At 40.3% G+C, this 22986-nt stretch overlaps 1 protein-coding gene across 7 annotated transcripts in view; it reads left to right on the forward strand.

The window, feature by feature from the left end:
* ANO10 (anoctamin 10) overlaps positions 1–22986 on the forward strand; it is a 289033-nt gene that overhangs the window by 58065 nt on the left and 207982 nt on the right. For all 7 annotated transcript variants that reach the window (XR_015255910.1, XM_086720283.1, XM_025913868.2 and 4 more), the window contains exons 2-4: positions 337–489; positions 3607–3804; positions 5400–5534. Coding sequence is in view for 6 of the 7 variants with exons in the window: in XM_086720283.1 (XP_086576409.1) it covers positions 351–489; positions 3607–3804; positions 5400–5534 (472 nt within the window). In the remaining variant the exon portion in view is untranslated. The remainder of the gene's footprint in view (positions 1–336; positions 490–3606; positions 3805–5399; positions 5535–22986) is intronic.

Here is a 22986-nt window from a genome sequence, read left to right on the forward strand (position 1 = left end):
TCTTTTGTAAATACTTTCTGACTCTTCCTGTGTGACAGTGTATTTTACACTTTTTGTCCTTCCCTTATCTGGTGTCCTCCCTGCCGTGTTCTAAGCTGCCTACGGGAAAGGATGATGTTCCCCCTGACTTTGTATGGGCCTGGCTCACACATGTGCTTTCAACCATTGGTTGAGCCTGTCTCATGTCCATCTGGATCATGAGAAATTTTCCTTTCTCCTGGGACCCAGAATTAGGTGTAATTAGGAGAAAATACAAATACATATTTTTTTATATGTTTCCATATATTTCACTTTTCCATTATAACCCATGTGCTTTTTATTTTATTTTAATTTCAGCACATTTGTAAAAGATGAAAGTGACCTTATCAGCTTTGGATACTTGTGAGAGTTCCTTCACACCTTTGGTGGTCCTAGAACTTGCTCAGGATGTCAAAGAAGAAACCAAAGAATGGCTGAAAAACAGAATTATCTCTAAAAAGGAAGATGGAGGCAAGTAAAACAAATATTACTCAGACTTAGCCATGATCAGTGACTAAAAATGTATTTTCAAATGTTTTACAGTTTTTTCCCTGATATATTTCTAAAATTAATATCCATTTCTTTGCTCTTTATTATTTATCTGGACTTGAAAGGGAATCTAAGTCAGCATTAGACTGTAAGCAGCACGAGTGTGATTTTGTTCACAGCTATAAATGCTGTGCCTAGTACACTGCCTGGTGCACAGTAGGTCAATATTTATCAGATGAGTGGACAGGTATCTATTTGTGTGTCAGATATGGTGCTAAGAGAGAGATTAATACGGTCCCTGCCTGAAAGAACGTTACTGTGACTGTTACTGTCGGTGTAAGGAGACTGAATGTGGATTTCTGGAAACTGAAGTAACAACAACAACAACAAAAACAAAAAGAGAGAGCTGTTACAAAGCAGTGCACGATAGTTCAGAGTGAATTGTTTGTAAACTAGCTGGAAGAGGAAAGGGAAGAAAGAGGAGACCCTTGGTGATGCTTTTCAGGATGGAAAGGGACGACTTTATAGGAGAAGCCAAAGCTTAGCCCTCTCCCAAAGGGCAAAAGGGGGTCTACATCTGGGGGAAAGAGTGGAGGACATTTTACATGAGGAAACGTTTCATAAAACTGTACAAAACAATACCTAAAACTTCACCAAGTCTCCAAACACTGAATACAACTGAGACTTTTTTTTTTTTTAAGATTTTGACTGTAAACTGAAGTGCTTTCTTAAAAATAAAACCTTGAATCAAAGTGGGATTTTTGATTTTTTGGAAACAACCAAGCCAAAAGAAAACTTGAAAACGAGAGTACCTGCTTACTAAAATCAGAGGTGTTTCACTGGATTGGAGTTCGTTCGTTCATTTGTTCTTTCTTTAAATGTTTATTTTTAAAAAAATTTTTTTAAACGTTTATTTATTTTTGAGACAGAGAGAGACAGAGCATGAACAGGGGAGGAGCAGAGAGAGAGGGAGCACAGAATCTGAAACAGGTTCCAGGCTCTGAGCGGTCAGCACAGAGCCCGACGCGGGGCTCAAACCCACGGACTGTGAGATCATGACCTGAGCCGAAGTCGGACGCTTAACCGACCGAGCCACCATCAGGCGCCCCTAAATGTTTATTTATTTTTGAGAGAGAGAGAGAGAGACAGAGTGTGAGAGGGGAAGGGGTAGATAGAGAGGGAGACAAATCTGAAGTGGGTCCAGGCTTTGAGCTGTCAGCACAGAGCCTGAAGTGGACTCGAGCCCATGAACCGTGAGATCATGACCTGAGCTGAAGTTGGACGCTTAACTGACTGAGCCCCCCAGGCGCCCTTGGGTCCCTTCTTTAAAATTCCTGTGATGGAAGAGCTTTTGTCGTGCCTAAGAGTGAGGGACTTTCGTGTATTCCCAGTCTTCTCTGTTCCTTGTGTGGAACAGACACACAAGAATGGGGAAGCAGCGAGCATCTTTCTACTGTTGGGAAAGCAAAAAAGAACATTCCAAAAAAGCATCTTCATCTTTCAGGTAAGGGTAGTAGGTTCAACACTCATGTTTACTGTTACTCTCTTCTAAACTCCTATTGAAATGACAATAAAAGGATCTTTTAAAAAAGATAATAAGTCCAGGTTGACAAAGAAGAAAGGAAAGAATATAACAGCAGCACCATTTTGGAAGCTAGAAAACAGGTGGATGAGTGGTGAATAACTTCTCAGATTTGACAAAGCCAAAGCTGAAGCTGGCAGGGGTACAAGTTGAGGTACAGTTTGGTTTACACTGCAGACTGAAGACTTCTAAAGACTTAGGTATTAGTGACTGTAGAGACCTGTGGAGGCAGAAATAAGTGCTACCAAGAAAAAGGAAAAAGAATCGACCAAGATCCATTTGAGAAATAGTTAGCTCCCCTGATCCCTTCTGTATTCTACCATCGGAGCAGAAGAGTGTGAATTATTCTCTGCAGAGGGTCAGATGCTTGGATTTTGTAATGGGGGATTTATGCACAGTTGAAAACAGAGATTCTGTACTGAAAATAGGATAATAACTGAGTATTATTACCCCTGTCCTCCACCCCACGGATCTCATACCTAATTTAGTATCCAAAATATTAGCTAGAATCAATCATCTAGGAAGCAGATTGAATAATCTTTCCTGGGGACTCTGACCAGAGTCAGAGTCAAAGACAAAATAACCAAAGGCAAAATAACCCAAGGTGCAGAAATCAGAGAGTTGCCCATGAGAAATGACCTGGCCAGATGACTGTGCATGAAAGGCCATCTTTAATGAACTCCATCTAAACCTTCAGAAGTTCACCGTACCCTGTTGGAACACCTTTCTTAAACATGCGCATACAATAAAAGATCAAACATCTGAGGAAAATCCCTAACATGAAGGAGAAAGCTAAACTAAAACAAACAGACAAAAACCAAGAGGAAATTAAAAACTCAACTCTCAGTTATGAGAAGGTAGAACATTCTATAAATCAAGAGTTGGATGCTGTAAAATATTCATTTAGGAAAAAAGCTCTTAGAAAGTGGAAATATGAAAGCCAAGTTTAAAAACTCAGTCAAAGGATTAGAAGGTAATTTTGATAAAACCTACCAGAAGGTAGAGCAAAAAGTTACAGAATTGGAAAATTTGACAGAGAAAAAATAAGGAAGTTAGAGGACTCGTCCAAGAGGTACACATCTGAATAAAAGGAGTTCTAGAAAGGGAATGGAAGAAAAGGAGAAGAAATCATCTGAGGAAAACTCAAGGTTGATGCCATGCTTTTTCAGCTGGAAAGGGCCCACCTCGTGCCCAGCACTGTAAATGAAGAGGCCTGTCATTGGGAAGTTCTGGAACCCTGGGAATGGAGAAGATACTACAAACTTCAAGAGAAAAAGAAAAAAGGTCACGTATATAATAATAACACGTATATAAGGATGAGACTTCGTAGCAGAAACATGGGAAGCTAGAAGGCATTTTCTGAAGGAACTTGACTTATGTGTAGTTCTTATCTATTTGGGAGATACGTTTGAATTGTTAATACAATTTTCCTTATATCAAACTAGAGACAATACTTACTTAGAATGTTTTCGTTCTTGAAACTTTTCTGAGATTGTGCTTATCTTTTGTTTTTGAAGGTGCCCAGCTGCTGTTTAGACCATTGTTAAATAAATATGAGAAAGAAACACTAGAAAATCAGAACTTATATCTTGTCGGTGCCTCCAAGATTACATTGTTACTGGGTGCAGAAGCAATGGGTCTGGTAAAAGAGTGTAATGACAACACTATGAGAGCCTTCACATATGGAACCCGATATAACTTCAAAGATTTTGATGGTGAGTCCCAAGATTGTTTCTGTCAGAATCATTTTACCTCACAAATAAGTTTTTGATCAGTAGATCAGGGGTCAACAGACATTTTCAGTAAAAGGCCAAATAGTAAATATTTTAGGCCGTGTGGGCCATACGTCCTCTTACAGTTACTCGACACTATCCTTGTAAAGCAAAAGCAGCCCTCGACTGTAAGAAATGAAGGGGTGCAGCTGTGTTCCACTAAAATTTGCTTATAAAATATGGCCCATGGACCTTACTTTGTGATCCGTGGAATAGATGAACATAAATTAGGGTGACAAACGTAACTTATTACTATTATTCTGTTCTAATTCTTAGAATGGTGTATATTCACTAGCTTGATACAGAAAAATGTTATAATGAGAAATGCAGTAGTTCAGTATTCTAGAATTGCCGTTTCCTGGTAGAGTACCTCGTTCTGTTCTGGCCTCATAGCCCGTTCCAGAAGAGAGTGGTTTCTGGAAAGAACTGAGAAAGCCAAGGTGGCTGTGAGGTCAGAGTGGGAGTTTGGCTTCAGAATAAACTGGTCCCTTCCAGGGCTTTGGAGTTAGAAGATGTGATTAGGCTTCTTCAAAGTCACTCTGGATTTTTATATCTTTATGCTTTATTAACATAAATGATAATGGTAAAAAAATCACCTCATTTAAGAGGATTCGCTTGTCAAAAAACAGCGCTGTTTTCTTATCAGACTGTCTTCCCCCAATTTTATGGGAGGAATATTCAACTCCAGAAGGGAACAACCTGGGCTGAAGAGTTTGAAGGAGGAGAATTTGTCATGTAGGCAAACTTCAGTTCCATCCCTAGTTAGGATAGTGTTCGAATTCTGCTCATTGGCCTTAAATGAGATCAAGCAGGTGTCTGCCATTTGGATATTTGCACCCTGTTATATAAGAACTAGGACCGTAGTCCCTCGCTCCCCTTAGCTGTGGGCGATTCATTCCGAGACTCTCAGTGGATACCTGACATAGCAGACGGTACTGGGCCCTGTATGGGCTGTGTTTTTTCCCATACGTGCATACCTGTGGTAAAGCTTAATTTATGAACCAGACACAGTAAGAGATCAACAACAACAATACTAAAATAGAACAATGGTAATCATCTGCTGTAAGAAAAATGGCGCAAATGTGGTCTCTCTCAAAGTACCTTATATTACTGTATGCACTGGTCTTCTTGTGATGATGTGAGATGATTCAGCTCCTGCCTGCTGAGACGACGTGAGGTGAATGAACTAGGCATTGCGACGTGGTATCAGGCTACCACTGACCTTCTGACAATAGGGCAGAAGGAGGGTCATCACCTCTGGACCATGACTGATGCAGGCAACGAACCGCAAAAAGCAAAACCCTGGATAAGGGGGAGCCATCGTACAGTGATTGAAGGATTGTATTACGTGAAAGCAAACGGTAATTTACTCTTATAAAAAGGCGCTTTATGTTCTATTTAATTTAGGAGTTTTATACTTTGCTTACTCCTTGTGTTATTTATTTATTGTTTATGTCCTCATTTCTATAACTTGAATCTTATTAATTTTATTTTGGCCGTCATGAGAAAATAACTGGAAATTTTTTGTCCTCATTTAGATGACAATGATGACTTCCTCACGATGGCAGAATGTCAATTCATTATCAAACATGAACTCGAAAATCTTAGAGCCAGAGATGAAAAGATGATCCCTGGCTACCCCCAGGCAAAGCTGTATCCAGGAAAGTCGTTATGTAAGTCGTGCTATCAGCCACTTCACGGACACATGTTCTGATGCAGTTGTTTTTGCTTAGCGGATGAATAACAAGTTAAAGAAGCTTTGTTGTTTTCTTACTGAAAAACATAGAACTTTATAATAACATATTCTCATGAACATGCCTTTTGCCGTTAGGGCTTCGTTCTATTGTACCTTTAGATCAACGTATTTGTTCTGTGTGGTTTGCTACTTATTTACCAAGATGTCGCAGCATTTGGTTTGCTTCAAATTGGGTGTGAACGCATATGCGCATTACTCAATACAGATGAGCAAAGTTTGCATCATGCCCAGATGAGGAGCGAAAACGGGAGCCCCTGTCTTTTCCTGGAGCCCCCTTTCCGCCTCCTGCCCTTTCGGTGGGTGAGCACATGGGAACAAGGCTTAGGAAGGGTCACAGGGTGACATGATACCTGAATGCAATGAGCAGCTTGCAGCTTTGTGATTTGCTGCCATCCCATTTGACAGAGAATACTAGTTTGCAGATAAAGTGCTCACTACAGCGTGTGATTCCAAGTCTGCCTCCTCCCCCCACCCCCCAGGGTGGCAAGGCCTCAGAGCATTTTTGCTGCCCAAATATACTTTAAGCACGTAAGCTACTGTGTTCTCTAGTCAGTTTAATACTACCTTCCGGGCTTCACCCAGCGGGACAGATGCCTGGGAAGCAGTCCACGTTCAAATTTTCCCTGTTGTCATCAAATACATATTAGGGTCGGTTTGTTCAAACCAAGGTCCAGTCACAGATCACCCATTTTGTATGGTGGTTGTGTCTCTCAACTCTCTTTCTCTTATTGTGATAAAGTGCACATAACATAAAATTTAAAGATTGAAGATAAAAAATTTAAAGATTTTCACTGGTATTAAATACATTTGGCATATTGTACATTGTCCTCACCATGCCTCTCCATAGCTCCTTCCATCTTGTAAAACTGAAACTCTGTATCCATTACACAATCACTCTGCCTTCTCCCCTGGCCCCCTGCCCAAGCAGCCACCTTTCTACTTTCTGTCTTTGTGGTTGTGACTACTCAAATGAGTGGAATCATACAGTGTTTCTCTCTCTATGACTGATTTATTTCACTTAGCATTGTCTGCTAGGTTCGTCTATGTTGTAGCATATGTTGGAATTTCCTTCTTTTGAAAGACTGAATAGTATTCCAGTGTGTGTGTGTGTGTGTGTGTGTGTGTGTGTGTATACACGTGTATGCCACGTTTTGCTTGTTTACTCATCCGTCAGTGGACCCTTGGGTTGTCTCCACCTTTTTTCTATTTAGAATAATCCTTTTATGAACATGGGGTGCAAATATCCCTTCAGGGTCCGGCTTTCAATTATTTTGGGTATATACCCAGAAGTGGAATTTCTGGATCACATGGTATTGCTATTTTTAATTTTTTGAAGTACCTCTATACTGTTTTCTATAGCAGTTGTGCCCTTTTACATTCCCATCAACAGTACCTAAGAGTTCCAGTCTCTCCACATTCTTCCTCTCCAGCATCTATAGTCTCTTGGTTTGCTCATTTTAGCCACTCTGACCGGCGTGAGGTGGTATCTCAGTGTAGTTTTCATTTGTATTTCCCTGATGAGGAGTGACGTTGAGCATCTTTTCATGTGCCTATTGGCCATCTGGGTGTCTTCTTTAGAGAACTGTCTAGTCATGTCTTCTGCCCATTTCTTCACTGGATAATATGTTTTTTGGGTGTCGAGTTTGATAAATTCTGTATAGATTTTGGATACTAAGCCTTTATCCGATATGCCATTTGCAAATGTCTTCTCCCATTCCATCTGTTGCCTTTTGGTTTTGTTGAATGTTTCCTTTGCTGTACAGAAGCTTTTTATCTTGAGGAGGTCCCAATAGTTCATTTTTGCTTTTTGCTTCCTTTGCCTCTGTAGACACGTCAAGTAAGAAATTGCTGTGGCTGAGGTCAGAGAGGCTTTTTCCTGCTTTCTCCTCTAGGGTTTTGATGGTTTCCTGTCACACATTCAGGTCCTTCATCCATTTTGAGTTTATTTTTGTGAATAGGGTAAGAAAGTGGTCTAGTTTCATTCTTCTGCATGTTGCTGTCCAGTTCTCCCAGCACCATTTGTTAAAGAGACTTTTTTCCATTGGCTGTTCTTTCCTGCTTTGTCAAAGATTAGTTGGCCATACTTTTGTGGGTCTAGTTCTGGGGTTTCTATTCTATTCCATTGGTCTATGTGTCTGTTTTTGTGCCAATAACATGCTGTCTTGATGATTATAGCTTTGTAGTAGAGGCTGAAGTCTGGGATTGTGATGCCTCCTGCTTTGGTCTTCTTCTTCAAAATTACTTTGGCTATTCGGGGTCTTTTGTGGTTCCATACAAATTTTAGGATTGCTTGTTCTAGCTTCGAGAAGAATGCTGGTGCAATTTTGATTGGGATTGCATTGAATGTGTAGATAGCTTTGGGTAGTATTGACATTTTAACCATATTTATTCTTCCAATCCATGAGCACGGAATGTTTTTCCTTTTCTTTGTATCTTCTTCAATTTCCTTCACAAGCTTTCTATAGTTTTCAGCATACAGATCTTTTACATCTTTGGTTAGGTTTATTCCTAGGTATTTTATGGTTCTTGGTGCAATTGTGAATGGGATCAGTTTCTTTGTCTTTCTGTTGTTTCATTATTAGTGTATAAGAATGCAACTGATTTCTGTACATTGATTTTGTATCCTGCAACTTTGCTGAATTCATGTATCAGTTCTAGCAGACTTTTGGTGGAGTCTATCGGGTTTTCCATGTATAATATCATGTCATCTGCAAAAAGTGAAAGCCTGACTTCATCTTTGCTAATTTTGATGCCTTTGACTGTCGTGTTCCTGATCTCAGGGGGAAAGCTCTCAGTTTTTCCCCATTGAGAATGATATTAGCTGTGGGCTTTTCATAAATGGCTTTTATGATGTTTAAGTATGTTCCTTCTATCCCAACTTTCTCAAGGTTTTTTATTAAGAAAGGATGCTGAATTTTGTCAAATGTTTTTTCTGCATCGATTGACAGGATCATATGGTTATCTTTTCTTTTATTAATGTGATGTATCACGTTGATTGATTTGCAAATATTGAACCAGCCCTGCAGCCCAGGAATGAATCCCACTTGATTGTGGTAAATAATTCTTTTTAAATGCTGTTGAATTCGATTTGCTAGTATCTTGTTGAGAATTTTTGCATCCATATTCATCAGGGATATTGGCCTGTAGTTCTCTTTTTTTTTTTTTTTTTTTTTTTTTTTTTCTGGGTCTCTGTCTGGTTTCGGAATCAAAGTAATGCTGGTTTCATAGAATGAGTCTGGAAGTTTTCCTTCTCTTTCTATTTTTCAGAACAGCTTGAGAAACATAGGTATTATCTCTGCTTTAAATGTCTGGTAGAATTCCCCAGGGAAGCCATCTGGTCCTGGACTCTTATTTGTTGGGAGATTTTTGATAACTGATTCAATTTCTTCCCTGGTTATGGGTCTGTTCAAGTTTTCTATTTCTTCTGTTTGAGTTTTGGAAGTGTGTGGGTGCTTAGGAATTTGTCCATTTCTTCCAGGTTGTCCAGTTTGTTGGCATATAATTTTTCTTAGTATTCTCTGATAACTGCTTGTATTTCTGAGGGACTGGTTGTAATAATTCCATTTTCATTCATGATTTTATCTATTTGGGTCATCGCCCTTTTGTTTTTGAGAAGCCTGGCTAGAGGTTCATCAATTTTGTTTATTTTTTCAAAAAACCAACTCTTGGTTTCATTGGTCTGCTCTACTGTATTTTTAGATTCTATATTGTTTATTTCTGCTCTGATCTTTATTATTTCTCTTCTTCTGCTGGGTTTAGGGTGTCTTTGCTGTTCTGCTTCTGTTTCGTTTAGGTGTGGTGTTGGATTTTGTATTTGGGATTTTTCTTGTTTCTTGAGATAGGCCTGGATTGCAATCTATTTTCCTCTCAGGACTGCCTTTGTTGCATCCCAAAGCATTTGGATTGTTGTATTTTGATTTTCATTTGTTTCCATATATTTTTTAATTTCTTCTCTAATTGCCTGGTTGACCCATTCATTCTTTAGTAGGGTGTTCTTTAACCTCCATGCTTTTGGAGGTTTTCCAGACTTTTTCCTGTGGTTGATTTCAAGCTTCACAGCATTGTGGTCTGAAAGTGTGCATGGTATGATCTCAATTCTTTTACACTCATGAAGGGCTGTTTTGTGACCCAGTATGTGATCTATCTTGGAGAATGTTCCATGTGCACTTGAGAAGAAGTATATTCTGTTGCTTAGGGATGCAGAGTTCTAAATATATCCGTCAAGTCTGCCTGATCCAATATATCATTCAGGGCCCTTGTTTCTCTTCTGTTACCTTGTTAGCTCTTCCTGATAGATAGGCCCTGTAATTACTATATAATGCCCTTCTTCCTCTCTTGTTACAGCCTTTAATTTAAAGTCTAGTTTGTCTGATATAAATATGGCTACTCCAGCTTTCTTTTGACTTCCGGTAGTATGATAGATAGTTCTCCATCCCCTCACTTTCAATCTGAAAGTGTCCTCAGGTCTAAAAGAGTCTCTTGTAGACAGCAAATAGATGGGTCTTGTTTTTTTTGTTTTTTTTTTTTAATCCATTCTGATACTCTGTGTCTTTTGGTTGGAGCATTTAGTCCATTTACATTCAGTGTTATTATGGAAAGATACGACTTTAGAGTCATTGTGGTATCTGTAGGTTTCATGCTTGTAGTGATGTCTCTGGTACTTTGTGGTCCTTGCAGCATTTCACTTGCAGAATCCCCCTTAAGATCTCTTGTAGGGCTGGTTTAGTGGTGATGAATTCCCTCAGTTTTTGTTTGGGAAAACCTTTATCTCTCTTTTTCTGTACTGAATGACAGACTTGCTGGGTAAAGGATTCTTGGTTGCATATTTTTTTCTGTTCATCACATTCAAGATTTCCTGTCATTCCTTTCTGGCCAAGTTTCAGTAGGTGGGTTTGCTACTACCCTTATGTATCTACCTTTGAATGATAAGGCCTGTTTATCCCTAGCTGCTTTCATAATTCTCTCTTTATCCTTGTATTTTGCCTATTTCACTATATGTTGTGCAGAAGATTGATTCAAGTTACATCTGAAGGGAGTTCTCTGTGCCTCTTGGATTTCAGTGCCTGTTTCCTTCCCCAGATCAGGGAAGTTCTTAGCTATGAATTGTTCAAGTACACCTTCAGCCCCTTTCCCTGTCGTCGTTGCTTCTTCTTCTTCTTCTTCTTCTTCTTCTTCTTCTTCTTCTTCTTCTTCTTCTTCTTCTTCTTCTTCTCTCCTTCTTCTCCTCCTCCTCTTCCTCTTTCTTCTTTTTCTCCTTCTCCTCCTTTTCCTCCTCCTTCTTCTCCTCCTTCTTCTTCTGGAATTCCTATGATGTGGATATTGCTCTGTTTGATTGTGTCACTTAGTTCTCTAATTCTCCCCTCGTACTCCTGGATTTTTCTATCCTTTTTCTCAGCTTCCTCTTTTTCCATAATTTTATCTTTTAACTCACCTATTCTCTCCTCTGCCTCTTCAATCTGCACTGTGGCTGCCTCCTTTTTATTTTGCACCTCATTTATAGCATTGTTAAATTCATCCTATTTTTTTAGACCCATGATATCTGTAGCAATAGATTCTCTGCTGTCCTCTATGCCTTTTTCAAGCCCAGCAATTAATTTTATCATTATTATTCTAAATTCTTGTTCCATTACATTGCTTGAATCGGTTTTGATCAATTCGCTAGCTGTCGCTAATTCCTGGAATTTCTTTTGAGGAGAATTCTTCCGTTTCGTCATTTCGGCTAATTTTCTGTCCCTTGTGCATTTTAAAAGCTTGTTGTGTGCTTTGCACTGGCGAGCTATATTAAAGGAGGGTCATACCCTGTCCAGGGCCTGGCCCTTCTGGAGGTGTTTTTCCGGAGATTGTTACTTGCTCTCTGTTGTTGTGACTTTGGTTATTTTATTACGCTATTTGTAGTGATAATTTTGACCGTCCACCAGGTGTGCTTTGATTTGTTCCTTGGAGTAGCCCTGGAAAGGAAAACAAATAGACAAACAGGAGAGAGAAACACGCAAACAAACAAATAACACAAATAAACAAAAACAAAAAAGTAAAGACTAAAGAAGATGGTGGAGACGGTGCTGATGGAAGAGCACACCCAAAGAGAGAAAAAATACACCTTGATTATGCAGAGAGACTAAAAGGCTTAATCCAGAGAGAGAGAAAGGAAAATAAAGAAGGGGGTGGGGAAAACCTAACGAAGATTAAGTTACCCAGACAGAGAAACTATGTGGCTTAATTATTCCAAGAGAGAGAAAGGAGCGTAAAGAAGGAGGTGTAGACCGTGTATCGAGACAATTGATTAAACATGCCTGTTCAGAGAGACCAATGAGCAGAGTAACCAGCCTAAGGGACGGAAGAGATAAGGAGGAGAAAGGGGGGGAGGGGGAGGAGGAGGATATGTCTCTATATGCAGAATTGACCTAGAGTTAATCCAGGCGATGCTGCAGACCTTGTTGGGAATAGCTGTCTGCAGGGTCTAGGGCCCCTTCGGTGGATACGCAGGTACTCAGTGCAAAGGGGCATGGTTTGGCGTAATCTGGAACCACCCCCACTACTGCGTGGGGGGCGGGGGGCCCTGAGGCCCCGCCTTGGTGGGGTTGAGGGGCGAATGGTGATCCCCCAGTCTCTTCTCCACCCAGCCGGACCCGGAGGACTCCGTTTGAGTCGTCCTCACTGTGCCCCGAGCGCAGACGGGGCGGTCCTTCTCTCTCCGCCGACTCCCCTGACCCTGCGCTTGGCTAGGATTCAGATCCTGCTCCCTGCGCTCTGGCGCTGGGGAAGTGCCGCTCAGGGTGGCGATGTGTGGTCCCGGTGGCTTTGTCTGTGCCACTGCACTTCAGGGAGGACAGCCTTCTCCTACTGCAGACTAAGCCACTGCCCTTGCCTCGAGCCCCGGGGTGGTGGCTGCAGGCAGGTTCCGCGCTGGCACGCAGCCCTCCAGGGAGGGAACCATCTCCGCCAACTGCGGACTGAGCCCCTAACCTGCCACCGCACCCAGGCCTGGCTCCCCTCTTCCCTAGGTGCGCGGGGGAGCTGGCCCCAGTCTGGAGATAGCCCCGCAGTTAGGGTTCGATCCCTTTCAGTCTCAGCCGCAGGGTCCGGGGTCTTTCTCCTGTCCAGATCCGGTTGGACACTTCCCCAGCCGCCCTTTCTCTTTCTCTTCTCTTTGTCTCTCTGCAGAAGGGGGTCCCTCCCCTCCGTGCCCAAAGGCCTTTTTTTAAATCTCCCCCAGTTGGCAGTCGCCCACCTATCTTTTTTCCAGCTTTCCCGTTTTCTTCCCAGTAGATTCAGTCTTTTCCGCCCGGGCTCTGGTGTTCGGTCCTTTGGCTTCTACGCTTCTTTGTTTGAGAGACACGGGAAGTATGGATTCCCCCTACTTCGCCGTGTTGGTCCCTGAGCATCATTTTTAAAAATATTTATTTTATTTTGAGAGAGAGAAAGAGAGGAAGAGAGAGAATTCCAAGCAGGCCCTGTCCATGAGCAGGGCATGATCTCACTAACTTTGAGATCATGATCTGAGCTGAAATCAAGAGTTGGATGCTTAACCGACTAAGCCACCCAAGCACTCTGAGCATCTTTTCGTGTTCCTGTTGGCCATCCGGATGTCTTCTTTGGAAAAATGTGTTTTCATGTCTTGTGCCCACTTCTTAACTGAAATTTTTGGGTTTTTTTTTGGGGGGGGGGTTGAGTTTGATAAGTTCTTATAGATTTTGGATACTAACCCTTTATCCAGTATGTTATTTGGAAATATTTTCTCCCATTCCATAGGTTGTCTTTTAGTTTTGTTAATTGTTTCCTTTGCTGTACAGAAGCTTTTTATTTTGATGAGGTCCCAGTAGTTCATTTTTGCTTTTGTTTCCCTTGCCTCCAGTGACGTGTCTAGTAAGAAGTTGCTACAGCCAGTGTCCGAGAAGTTGTTGCCTGCTTTCTCCTCGAGGATTTTGATGGCTTCCTGTCTCACATTTAGGGCTTTCATCCATTTTGAGTTTATTTTTGTGTATGGTCCAGGTTCATTCTTCTGCATGTCGCTGTCCAGTTTTCCCAGCACCACTTGCTGAAGAGACAGTCTTTTTTCCATCTGATATTCTTTCCTGCTTTGTCGAAGGTTAGTTGGCCCTATGTTTGTGGACCCATTTCTAGGTTCTCTATTCTGTTCCACTGATCTGAGTGTCTGTTTTTGTGCCAGTACCATACTGTGTTGATGATGACAGCTCTGTAGTATGTACTACAGCTTGAAGTCTGGAATTGTGATACCTCCCACTTTCCTCTTATTTTTCAGGATTTCTTTGTTAGAGATATTTTGTGGTTCCATACAAATTTTAGGGTTGTTCTAGTTCTGTAAAAAATGCTGGTGTTATTTTTATAGGGATTGTAGATTGAGTGTGTAGATTGCTCTCAGTAGTAAAGGCATTTTAACGACGTTTGTTCTTCCAACCCATGAGCATGTGATGTTTTTTTATTTCTTTGTGTCCTGTTCAGTTTCTTTCATATGTGTTCTATAGTTTTCAGAGTACAGACCTTTTACCTCTTTGGTTAGGTTTATTCCTAGGCATCTTATGGTTTTGGTACAGATGTAAATTGGATCGAATCCTTGATTTCTCTTTCTGCCGCTTCATTGTTGATGTATAGAAATGCAGCAAATTTCTGTACATTGATTTTGTATCCTGCAACTTTGCTGAATTCATGTATCAGTTCTAGCAATTTTTTGGTGGTGGAGTCTTTCAGGGTTTCTTTTTTTTTTAATGTTTGTTTATTTATTTATTTAAAGAGAGAAAATGTATGAAAGTGGGGTGAGGGGCAGAGAGAGAATCCCAAATAGGCTCCATGCTGTTTTCACAGAGCCCAGTGTGGGGCTCAAATTCATGAACCATGAGATCACGACCTGAGCCCACAGCAAGAGTTAGCTCGTTAACCAGGTAAGCCACCTAGGTTCCCCTTTCAGGTTTTCTACATAGAGTATCATGTCATCTGTGAATGGTGGATGTTTGACTTCTTCCTTGCCTGTTTTGATGCTTTTTATTTCTTTTTATTGTCTGATTGCTGAGGCTAGGGCCTCTAGTGCTAAGTTTAATAACAGTGGTAAGAGTGTACATCCCTGTCTTGTTCCTGACCTCAGAGGAAAAGCTCTCAATTTTTCCCCATTGAGGATATTAGCTGTGGGTCTTATATGGCCGTTATAATTTTGAGGTATATTCATTCTATCCCTAGTTTGTTGAGGGTTTTTATCAAGAATGGATGCTATACTTTGTCAAATGCTTTTTCTGCATCTATTGAGAGGATCATATGGTCCTTATCCTTTCTTTTATAAACGTGGTGTATCACATTGATTTGTGAATATTGAATCACCTTTGCACCCTAAGAATAAATCCAACTTGATCATGGAGTATGATTCTTTCAATGTACTGTTGGATTTGATTTGCTCCTATTTTGTTGAGAATTTTTACATCCGGGTTCATTCAGGATATTGGCCTATAATTTGCTGGGTCTTTGTCAGATTTTGGAATCAAGGTGATGCTGGCCTCGTAGAATGAATTTGGAAGTTTTCCTTCCATTTCTATTTTTTGGAACAGTTTGATAAGAATAGGTATTAACTCTTCTTTAAATGTCTGGTAGAATTCCCCTGGGAAGCCATCTGGCTCTGGATTTTCATCTGTTGGGAGATTTTTGATGACTGATTTAATTTCTTTGCTGGTTATGGGTCTGTTCAGATTTTCTATTTCTTCCTGTTTCAGTTTTGGTAGTTTGTGTGTTTCTAGGAATTTGTCAATTTCTTCCAGATTGCCCAGTTTGTTGGCGTATAAGTTTTAATAATATTCTCTTATAATTGTTTGTATTTTTCTGGTGCTGGTTGTGATCTCTCCTCTTTCATTTGTGATTTTATTTGTTTTGGCCCTTTCTCTTTTATCTTTGATAAGTTTGGCTGGGGGTTTATCCGTTTTATTGATACTTTCCAAGAACTAGCTCTTAGTTTTGTTGCTCTGGTCTCTTGGGTTTTTTGGTTTGTTTGGTTTCCATATTGTTTATTCCTGCTCTAATCTTTATTATTTCCCTTCTTCTGCTGGCTTTACCCTTTAATTGTTGTTCCTTTTCTACCTCCTTTAGGTGTGCTTTAGGTTTTTTATTTGAGATGTGTCTTGAAGTAGACCTGTATTGCAATATACTTCCCTCTTAGGACCGCCTTTGCTGCATCCTAAAGGTTTTGGACTGTTGTGTTTTCACTTTCATTTGCTTCCATGCATTTTTTAATTTCTTCTTTAATTTCCTGGTTAACCCATTCATTCTTTAGTAGGATTTTCTTTAACCTCCATGTATTTGCGCTCTCTCCAAATTTCTTCTTACCTTTGAATTCAAGTTTCATAACGTTGGGGTCTGAGGTTATACATGATACTATGATCTCAGTCTTTTTTATTCTTGTTGAGGGCTGATTTGTGACCCAGTATCTGACCTATTCTGGTGAGTGTTCCATGTACACTTGAAAAGAACATGTAGTTCACTGCTTTAGGATGAAATGTTCTGACTATATCATCTATTAAGTCCATCTGGTCAGTGTGTCATTCAAAGCCATTGTTTCCTTTGATTTCCTCCTTAGATGACCTTTCCATTGCTGTAAGTGGGATGTTAAAGTCCCCTGTTATTTTTGTATTGTTATCAGTGAGTTTCTTTATGTTTGTTATTGATTGATTTATATATTTGGGTGTTTCCACGTTGGTGGCATAAATATTTATAATTATTAGATATTCTTGTTGGGTAGACCCCTTTGTTATGATACAGTGTCCTTCTCTGTCACTTGTTACAGTCTTTGGTTTAAAATCTAGTTTGTCAGATATAAGTGTGGCTGCTCCATCTTTCTTTTGACATCCGTTAGGATTATAAATGGTTCTCCATCCTCTCACCTTGAGTCTGCAGGTATCTTTAGATCTAAAATGAGTTTCTTGTAGGCAATATATTGAGGGGTCTTGTTTTTTTTTTTTTTTTTTTTTTATCCGTTCTAATACTCTCTTTTGATGAGAGCATGTAGTCCATTTATATTCAGGGTGATTATGTATATATATATTATATATATATATAATATATATAATTATATATTCAGGGTGAATATATAATATTCATTATACATATATATAATATATAATATAATTTATATATGTATACACACACACACACACACACACACATATAAATTTAGTGTCATTGTATTACCTATAAAGTTGGTGTTTCTGGAGTTTTTCTCTTTCCTTCCTAGTCTTTGTTGATTTTGGCCTTTCTTTCCCACTCAAAAAGTCCCCTTTAATATTTCTTGCAGGGCTAGATTAGTGGTCATGGTCTCCTTTAGTTTCTGTTTGTCTGGGAACCTTTATATCTTTTTCTATTCTGAATGGCAGCCTTGCTGGATAAAGTATTCTTGGCTGCATGTTTTTCCCATCTAGCACATTGAATATGTCATGCCACTCCTTTGTGGCCTGCTAGGTTTCTATGGAGATATCTACTGCTATGCTGATTTGTCTTTCGTGTAAGTTACGGATTGCTTTTCCCTTTCTACTTTCATGATTCTTTCCTTATCTCTGTATTGTGTAAATTTTACTACAACACGTCTTGGGGTTGGCCTACTTTTATGATTTTGATGGGAGTTCTCTGTGCCTCCTGGATTTGGATGTCTGTTTCCTTCCCCAGATTAGGGAAGTTTTCAGCTGTAATTTCTCAAATAAACCTTTTGCCCCCTTTCCCCTCTCTTTTTCTTCTGGGATTCCTATGACATGAATATTATTATACTTTAAGGAGTTGCTGAGTTCCTTAAGTCTATATTTATGATCCAATATTTTTTCCCCTCTTCTTTTCAGCCTCATTATTTTCCATAATTTTATCTTCTATATCGTTGATTCCTTCCTTTGCTTCTTCCATCTTTGTTGTCATTACATTTAGGCTATTTTGTATCTTGGTTCTAGCATTTTTATTTTTGCCTGACTAGTTTTAGGTCTTTTACCTCTGCGGTAAAGGACTCCCTGGTGTCTTCTGTGCTTTTCTCAAGTCCAGCTGGTATCCTTACGGTGGTGGTTTTAAATTCTGGTTCAGGTTTATTACTTATATCTCATTTGATTAGATCCCTGGCTGTGACCTCTTCTAATTCTTTCTTTTGGGACAAATTCCCCCATCTGGGCATTTTGTCTAGGTCTCTGTTTTCTGTGTTTTAGGAAAGCCTGTTATGTTTCCTGCTCCGGAGAGTAATGGCTGGATATCAAAGAAGTCATATACTGCCCAGGGTTTGGCACTTCAGGAGGTGTTTCTGGTGTATGCTGTGTGTACTCTACTGTTGTTTTTTGGCTGTTCTTTACCTCAGGTCAGTTCTCTGCAGCAGGGAGTGTTTGGACCTTGTCCGCTGTGTGGTGAGTTTTAATTAGGTGTGTTTTGGTCTACTTCTTAAAAGAAGCTAGGGGCGCCTGGGTGGCGCAGTCGGTTAAGCGTCCGACTTCAGCCAGGTCGCGATCTCGCGGTCCGTGAGTTCGAGCCCCGCGTCAGGCTCTGGGCTGATGGCTCGGAGCCTGGAGCCTGTTTCCGATTCTGTGTCTCCCTCTCTCTCTGCCCCTCCCCCGTTCATGCTCTGTCTCTCTCTGTCCCAAAAATAAATAAACGTTGAAAAAAAAAAATTAAAAAAAAAAAAAAGAAGCTAGATGCCATTTCCCTGAGAGCTGAAGTTTTGCAGCACTTCATGGTCAGTAGATTTGGCGCATGCAGGTGATTTGTGGTGGTCTTGTAGTGGAGGGGCCTGTTGCTGCTCTGACTCTCAGGCACTCTTGCCCTAGTTCAGAAGCACCTTCAGAGCTCAGGGGGTGGGGCTTGGTGTGAGTGACTTAAGCCTCCAACGTGAGGACTGTGATTTTCGCTGAAGTCTGACTGTGCTGATGGGCAGGGATAAAAATGGCATCAGCCGGCTTTATTGTTCCTGGAGAGGGGAATTCGCACTTACTGCTGTTCAGGAAGCCCTCACAGGGGAGCACACAATCTCCTCTCGTTTGTCCCAGGCTTTCCTCAGATCCCTGCCTTCAGCTGGTCTGTTTCTGAGCCATCTGCCCACCTGGTGATGCAGTGCTCCTATCTCAGGCGTGCTGACTGGGTTTCACAATTTCAGATTTTAGGGATTCTACCTGTGCTGATCTTCTAGGGTAGGGTCTTGCCATGCTTTGGCTGGTGCTGGTTTGTCACAGAAGGGCAGTTGCTCAACTGTCCAGGGGCTTAAAGTTTATGCTAAAGCCAGCAAAGAGCCCGCATCCAGGTTAGCTGCCCTCAGCAGGTGTCTCTGCCCCTATGCTAATGGAAGCTCCCGGCTCTTTTGTCCCCAGAGAGGCAATGCTACCTCTCCCAAATGCACTCCAAGAACTGTCTCTCCCAGCGCAACCCAGGAGAACACACTGTCCACTCCCAGGCCTCTGCCCTCCTCCATAGGAGACCTCTAGGCCTGCCCGGCTCCACCTTGGCACAGACTTCTGAAACTTCAGACTTTGAGCTCCACTGCTTGCAAAAACTTGCAATCATCAGCCCCTCTTGTTTTCCTTGACAGGGTTTTTCTTGTTCAGTGCCCTGCATTTTGTTTTTTCTCTGTCTCTCTCTCCCCCCTCCTCTCTCCCTGATCTGGACTCTCTTCACCCTGCGGCACCTGTGATTCTTTTCTCCCCCAGATCATGTCCCTGCACCTCCTACCTTCTAGGATGTGGTCTCTTTCCTTCCTGTAGTTACGCAGTTTGTTTTCTCAGTCCTCAGATGTATTTCCTGGGTATTGAGTCCTCAGATGCAATTTGATATTTATCTAGATGTTTTCAAGGAATGAGGGTAGCATTGGGTCCTCTCATACTCCGCCACCTTAACTCCTCCCCCCACTGTATTTTCATGCCTGAGTAACATTCATTTGTCTGTATGTTTATGTAGTAGGTCTTCTTTATCCACTCACCTGTCGATGGACATTTGGGTTTATTCCTTATTTTGGCCATTGTAAATAATGCTATACTGAACAAAGAAGTGCAGATATCTTTGAATTAGTGTTTTCCTTTTCATCAGGTAACTACCCAGAAATGGAATTGTTGGATTGTATGAAATTGCTATTTCAATTTTTTGAGAAACGTCCATACTGTTTTCCATAGTGGCTGTACCAATTTCCATTTCCATTAGCAGTGCAGTAGGGTTCCTTTTTTACTACCTCCTCACCAATACTTGTTATTTCTTGTCTTTCTGATACTAGCTAATCTGACACATGTGAAGCTATACGTCATTGTGGTTTTCATTTGCATTTCCCTGGTGATTAGTGATATTGAGCATTTTGTCATGTGTCCGTTGGCCATCTGTCTATCTTATTTGGAAAAAAGTTCAGTTCTCTGACCATGTTTTTTTAATTTTTTAATTTTAATTTTTTTAATTTATTTTATTTTTTTAATTTTATTTTTTATTTTTTAAAATTTACATCCTAATTAGTTAGCATGTGGTGCAACAATGATTTCAGGAGTAGATTCCTTAGTTCCTCTTACCCATTTAGCCCATCCCCCTCCCACAACCCCTCCTGTAACGCTCAGTTTGTTCTCCATATTTATGAGTCTCTTCTGTTTTGTCCCCCTCCCTGTTTTTATATTATTTTTATTTCTCTTCCCTTATGGTCATCTGTTTTGTCTCTTAAAGTCTTCATATGAGTGAGGTCATATGATTTTTGTCTTTCTCTGACTAATTTCACTTAGCATAATACCCTCCAGTTCCATCCACGTAGTTGCAATTGGCAAGATTCCATTCTTTTTGATTGCCGAGTAACACTCCACTGTGTGTATATACCACATTTTCCTTATCCATTCATCCATTGATGGACATTTGGGCTCTTTCCATACTTTGGCTATGTTGATAGTGCTGCTATAAACATGGGGGTGCATGTATCCCTTCAAAACAGCACACCTGTATCCCATGGATAAATGCCTAGTAGTGCAATTGCTCGGTCGTAGGGTAGTTCTATTTTTAGTTTTTTGAGGAACCTCCATACTGTTTTCCAGAGTGGCTCTAGCAGCTTGCATTGCCACCAACAGTGCAAAAGAGATCCTCTTTCTCCGCATCCTCACCAACATCTGTTGTTAACGTTAGCCATTCTGACAGGTGTGAGGTAGTATCTCATTGTGGTTTTGATTTGTATTTCCCTGATGATGAGTGATGTTGAGCATTTTTTCACGTGTCGGTTGGGCATCTGGATGTCTTCTTTGGAGAAGTGTCTGTTCAAGTCTTTTGCCCATTTCTTCACTGGATTTTTTTTTGGGGGGGTGGTGTTGAGTTTGATTAAATTATAGATTTTGGGTACTAGCCCTTTATCTGATATGTCATTTGGAAATATCTTCTTCCATTCTGTCTGTTGCCTTTTAGTTTTGCTGATTGTTTTCTTCACTGTGCAGAAGCTTTTTATTTTGATGAGGTCCCAGTAGTTCCTTTTTGCTTTTGTTTCCCTTGGCTCTGGAGACGTGTTGAGTACCAAGTTGCTGCAGGCAAGATAAAAGAGGTTTTTACCTGCTTTCTCCTCAAGGATTTTGATGGTCTCACATTGAGGTCTTTCATCCATATTGAGTTTATTTTTGTGTAGGGTGTAAGAAAGTGGTCCAGGTTCATTCTTCTGCATGTCATCGTCCAGTTTTCCCAGCACCACTTGCTGAAGAGACTGTCTTTATTCCATTGGATATTCTTTCCTGCTTTGTCAAAGATTAGTTGGCCATACGTTTGTGGGTCCATTTCTGGGTTCTCTATTCTGTTCCGTTGATCGGAATGTCTGTTTTTGTGCCAGTACCATACTGTCTTGATGGTTACAGCTTTGTAATATAGCTTGAAGTCTGGGATTGTGATGCCTCCTGCTTTGGTTTTCTTTTTCAAGATTGCTTTGGCTCTTCGGGGTCTTTTCTGGTTCCATACAAATTTTAGGATTATTTGTTCTAGCTCTGTGAAGAATAGCTGGTATTATTTTTGATAGGGATTGCATTGAATATGTAGATTGCTTTTTAGGTAGTATCGACATTTTAACAATATTTGTTCTTCCTATCCAGGAGCATGGAATCTTTCTCCATTTTTTTGTGTCTTCTTCAGTTTCTTTCATAACCTTTCTATAGTTTTCAGCATATAGATTTTTCATCTCTTTGGTTAGATTTATTCCTAGGTATTTTATGTTTTTTTGTGCAACTGTAAATGGGATCGATTCCTTGATTTCTCTTTCTGTTGCTTCATTGTTGGTGTATAGGAATGTAACCGATTTGTGTGCATTGATTTTATATCCTGCAACTTTGCTGAATTCATGAATCAATTCCAGCAGTTTTTTGGTGGAATCTTTAGGGTTTTCCATATACAGTGTCATGTCATCTGCGAAGAGTGAAAGTTTGACCTCCTCCTGGCCGATTTGGATGCCTTTTATTTCTTTGTGTTGTCTGATTGCAGGGGCTAAGATTGAATGACAGTGGCGAGAGTGGACATCCCTGTCTTGTTCCTGACCTTAGGGGGAAAGCTCTCTCTGACCATGTTTTAATCAGATTGTTTGTTTTTTGTTATTGTTGTGTAGTATGAGTTCCTTATATATTTTGGATATTAACCTATTATCAGATATATCATTTGCAAATATCTTCTTTCATTCAGTAGGTTGCCTTTTCATTTTCTTTATGGTTTCCTTTGCATAGCAAAGGTTTTTAGCTTGATGTAGACCCAATGGTTTGTTTTTGCTTTTGTTGCTCTTGCCTGAGGAGACAGAACCAAAAAAATAGTGCTGAGACCAGTGTCCAGGAGTCTACTGCCTGTGTTTTTTTGTTTGTTTGTTTGTTGTTGTTGTTGTTGTTTTTTAAGGAGTTGTATGGTTTCAGGTCTTACATTTGAATTTTTAATCCATTTTGAGTTTATTTCTGTATATGGTGTCAGTAATTGATCTTTTTTCATTCTTTTGCATGTAGCTGTAGTTTTCCCAGCACCATTTTTTGAAGAGATTGTCTTTTCCCCATTTGTGTATTCTTGCCTCCTTTGGCAAAGATTAATTTAGCATATATACATGGGCTCATTTCTGGCTCTCTGTTCTGTTCCATAGATCTATATGCCTTTCTCTGTGTGTGCCATTACCATACTGTTCCGATTACTGTATCTTTGTAGTGTAGTTTGAAATCTGGAAACATGATACCTCCAGATTTATTCTTCTTTCTCAAGATGGCTTTGGTTATTCAGGGTCTTTTGTTGTTCCATACAAATTTTAGGGTTATTTACTCTAATTCTGTGAAAAATGCCATTGGTATTTTGATAGGGATTGCGTTGAGTTTGTAGATTGCTTTGGTTAACACGAACATTTTAACAATATTAATTCTTCTAATCCATGAACACGGTATGTCTTTTCATTTATTTTTATCTCCAATTTC

Source organism: Puma concolor, chromosome C2 (assembly GCF_028749965.1).
Source record: "Puma concolor isolate L17-30 chromosome C2, mPumCon1.1.hap2, whole genome shotgun sequence".
Lineage (NCBI taxonomy): Eukaryota > Metazoa > Chordata > Mammalia > Carnivora > Felidae > Puma > Puma concolor.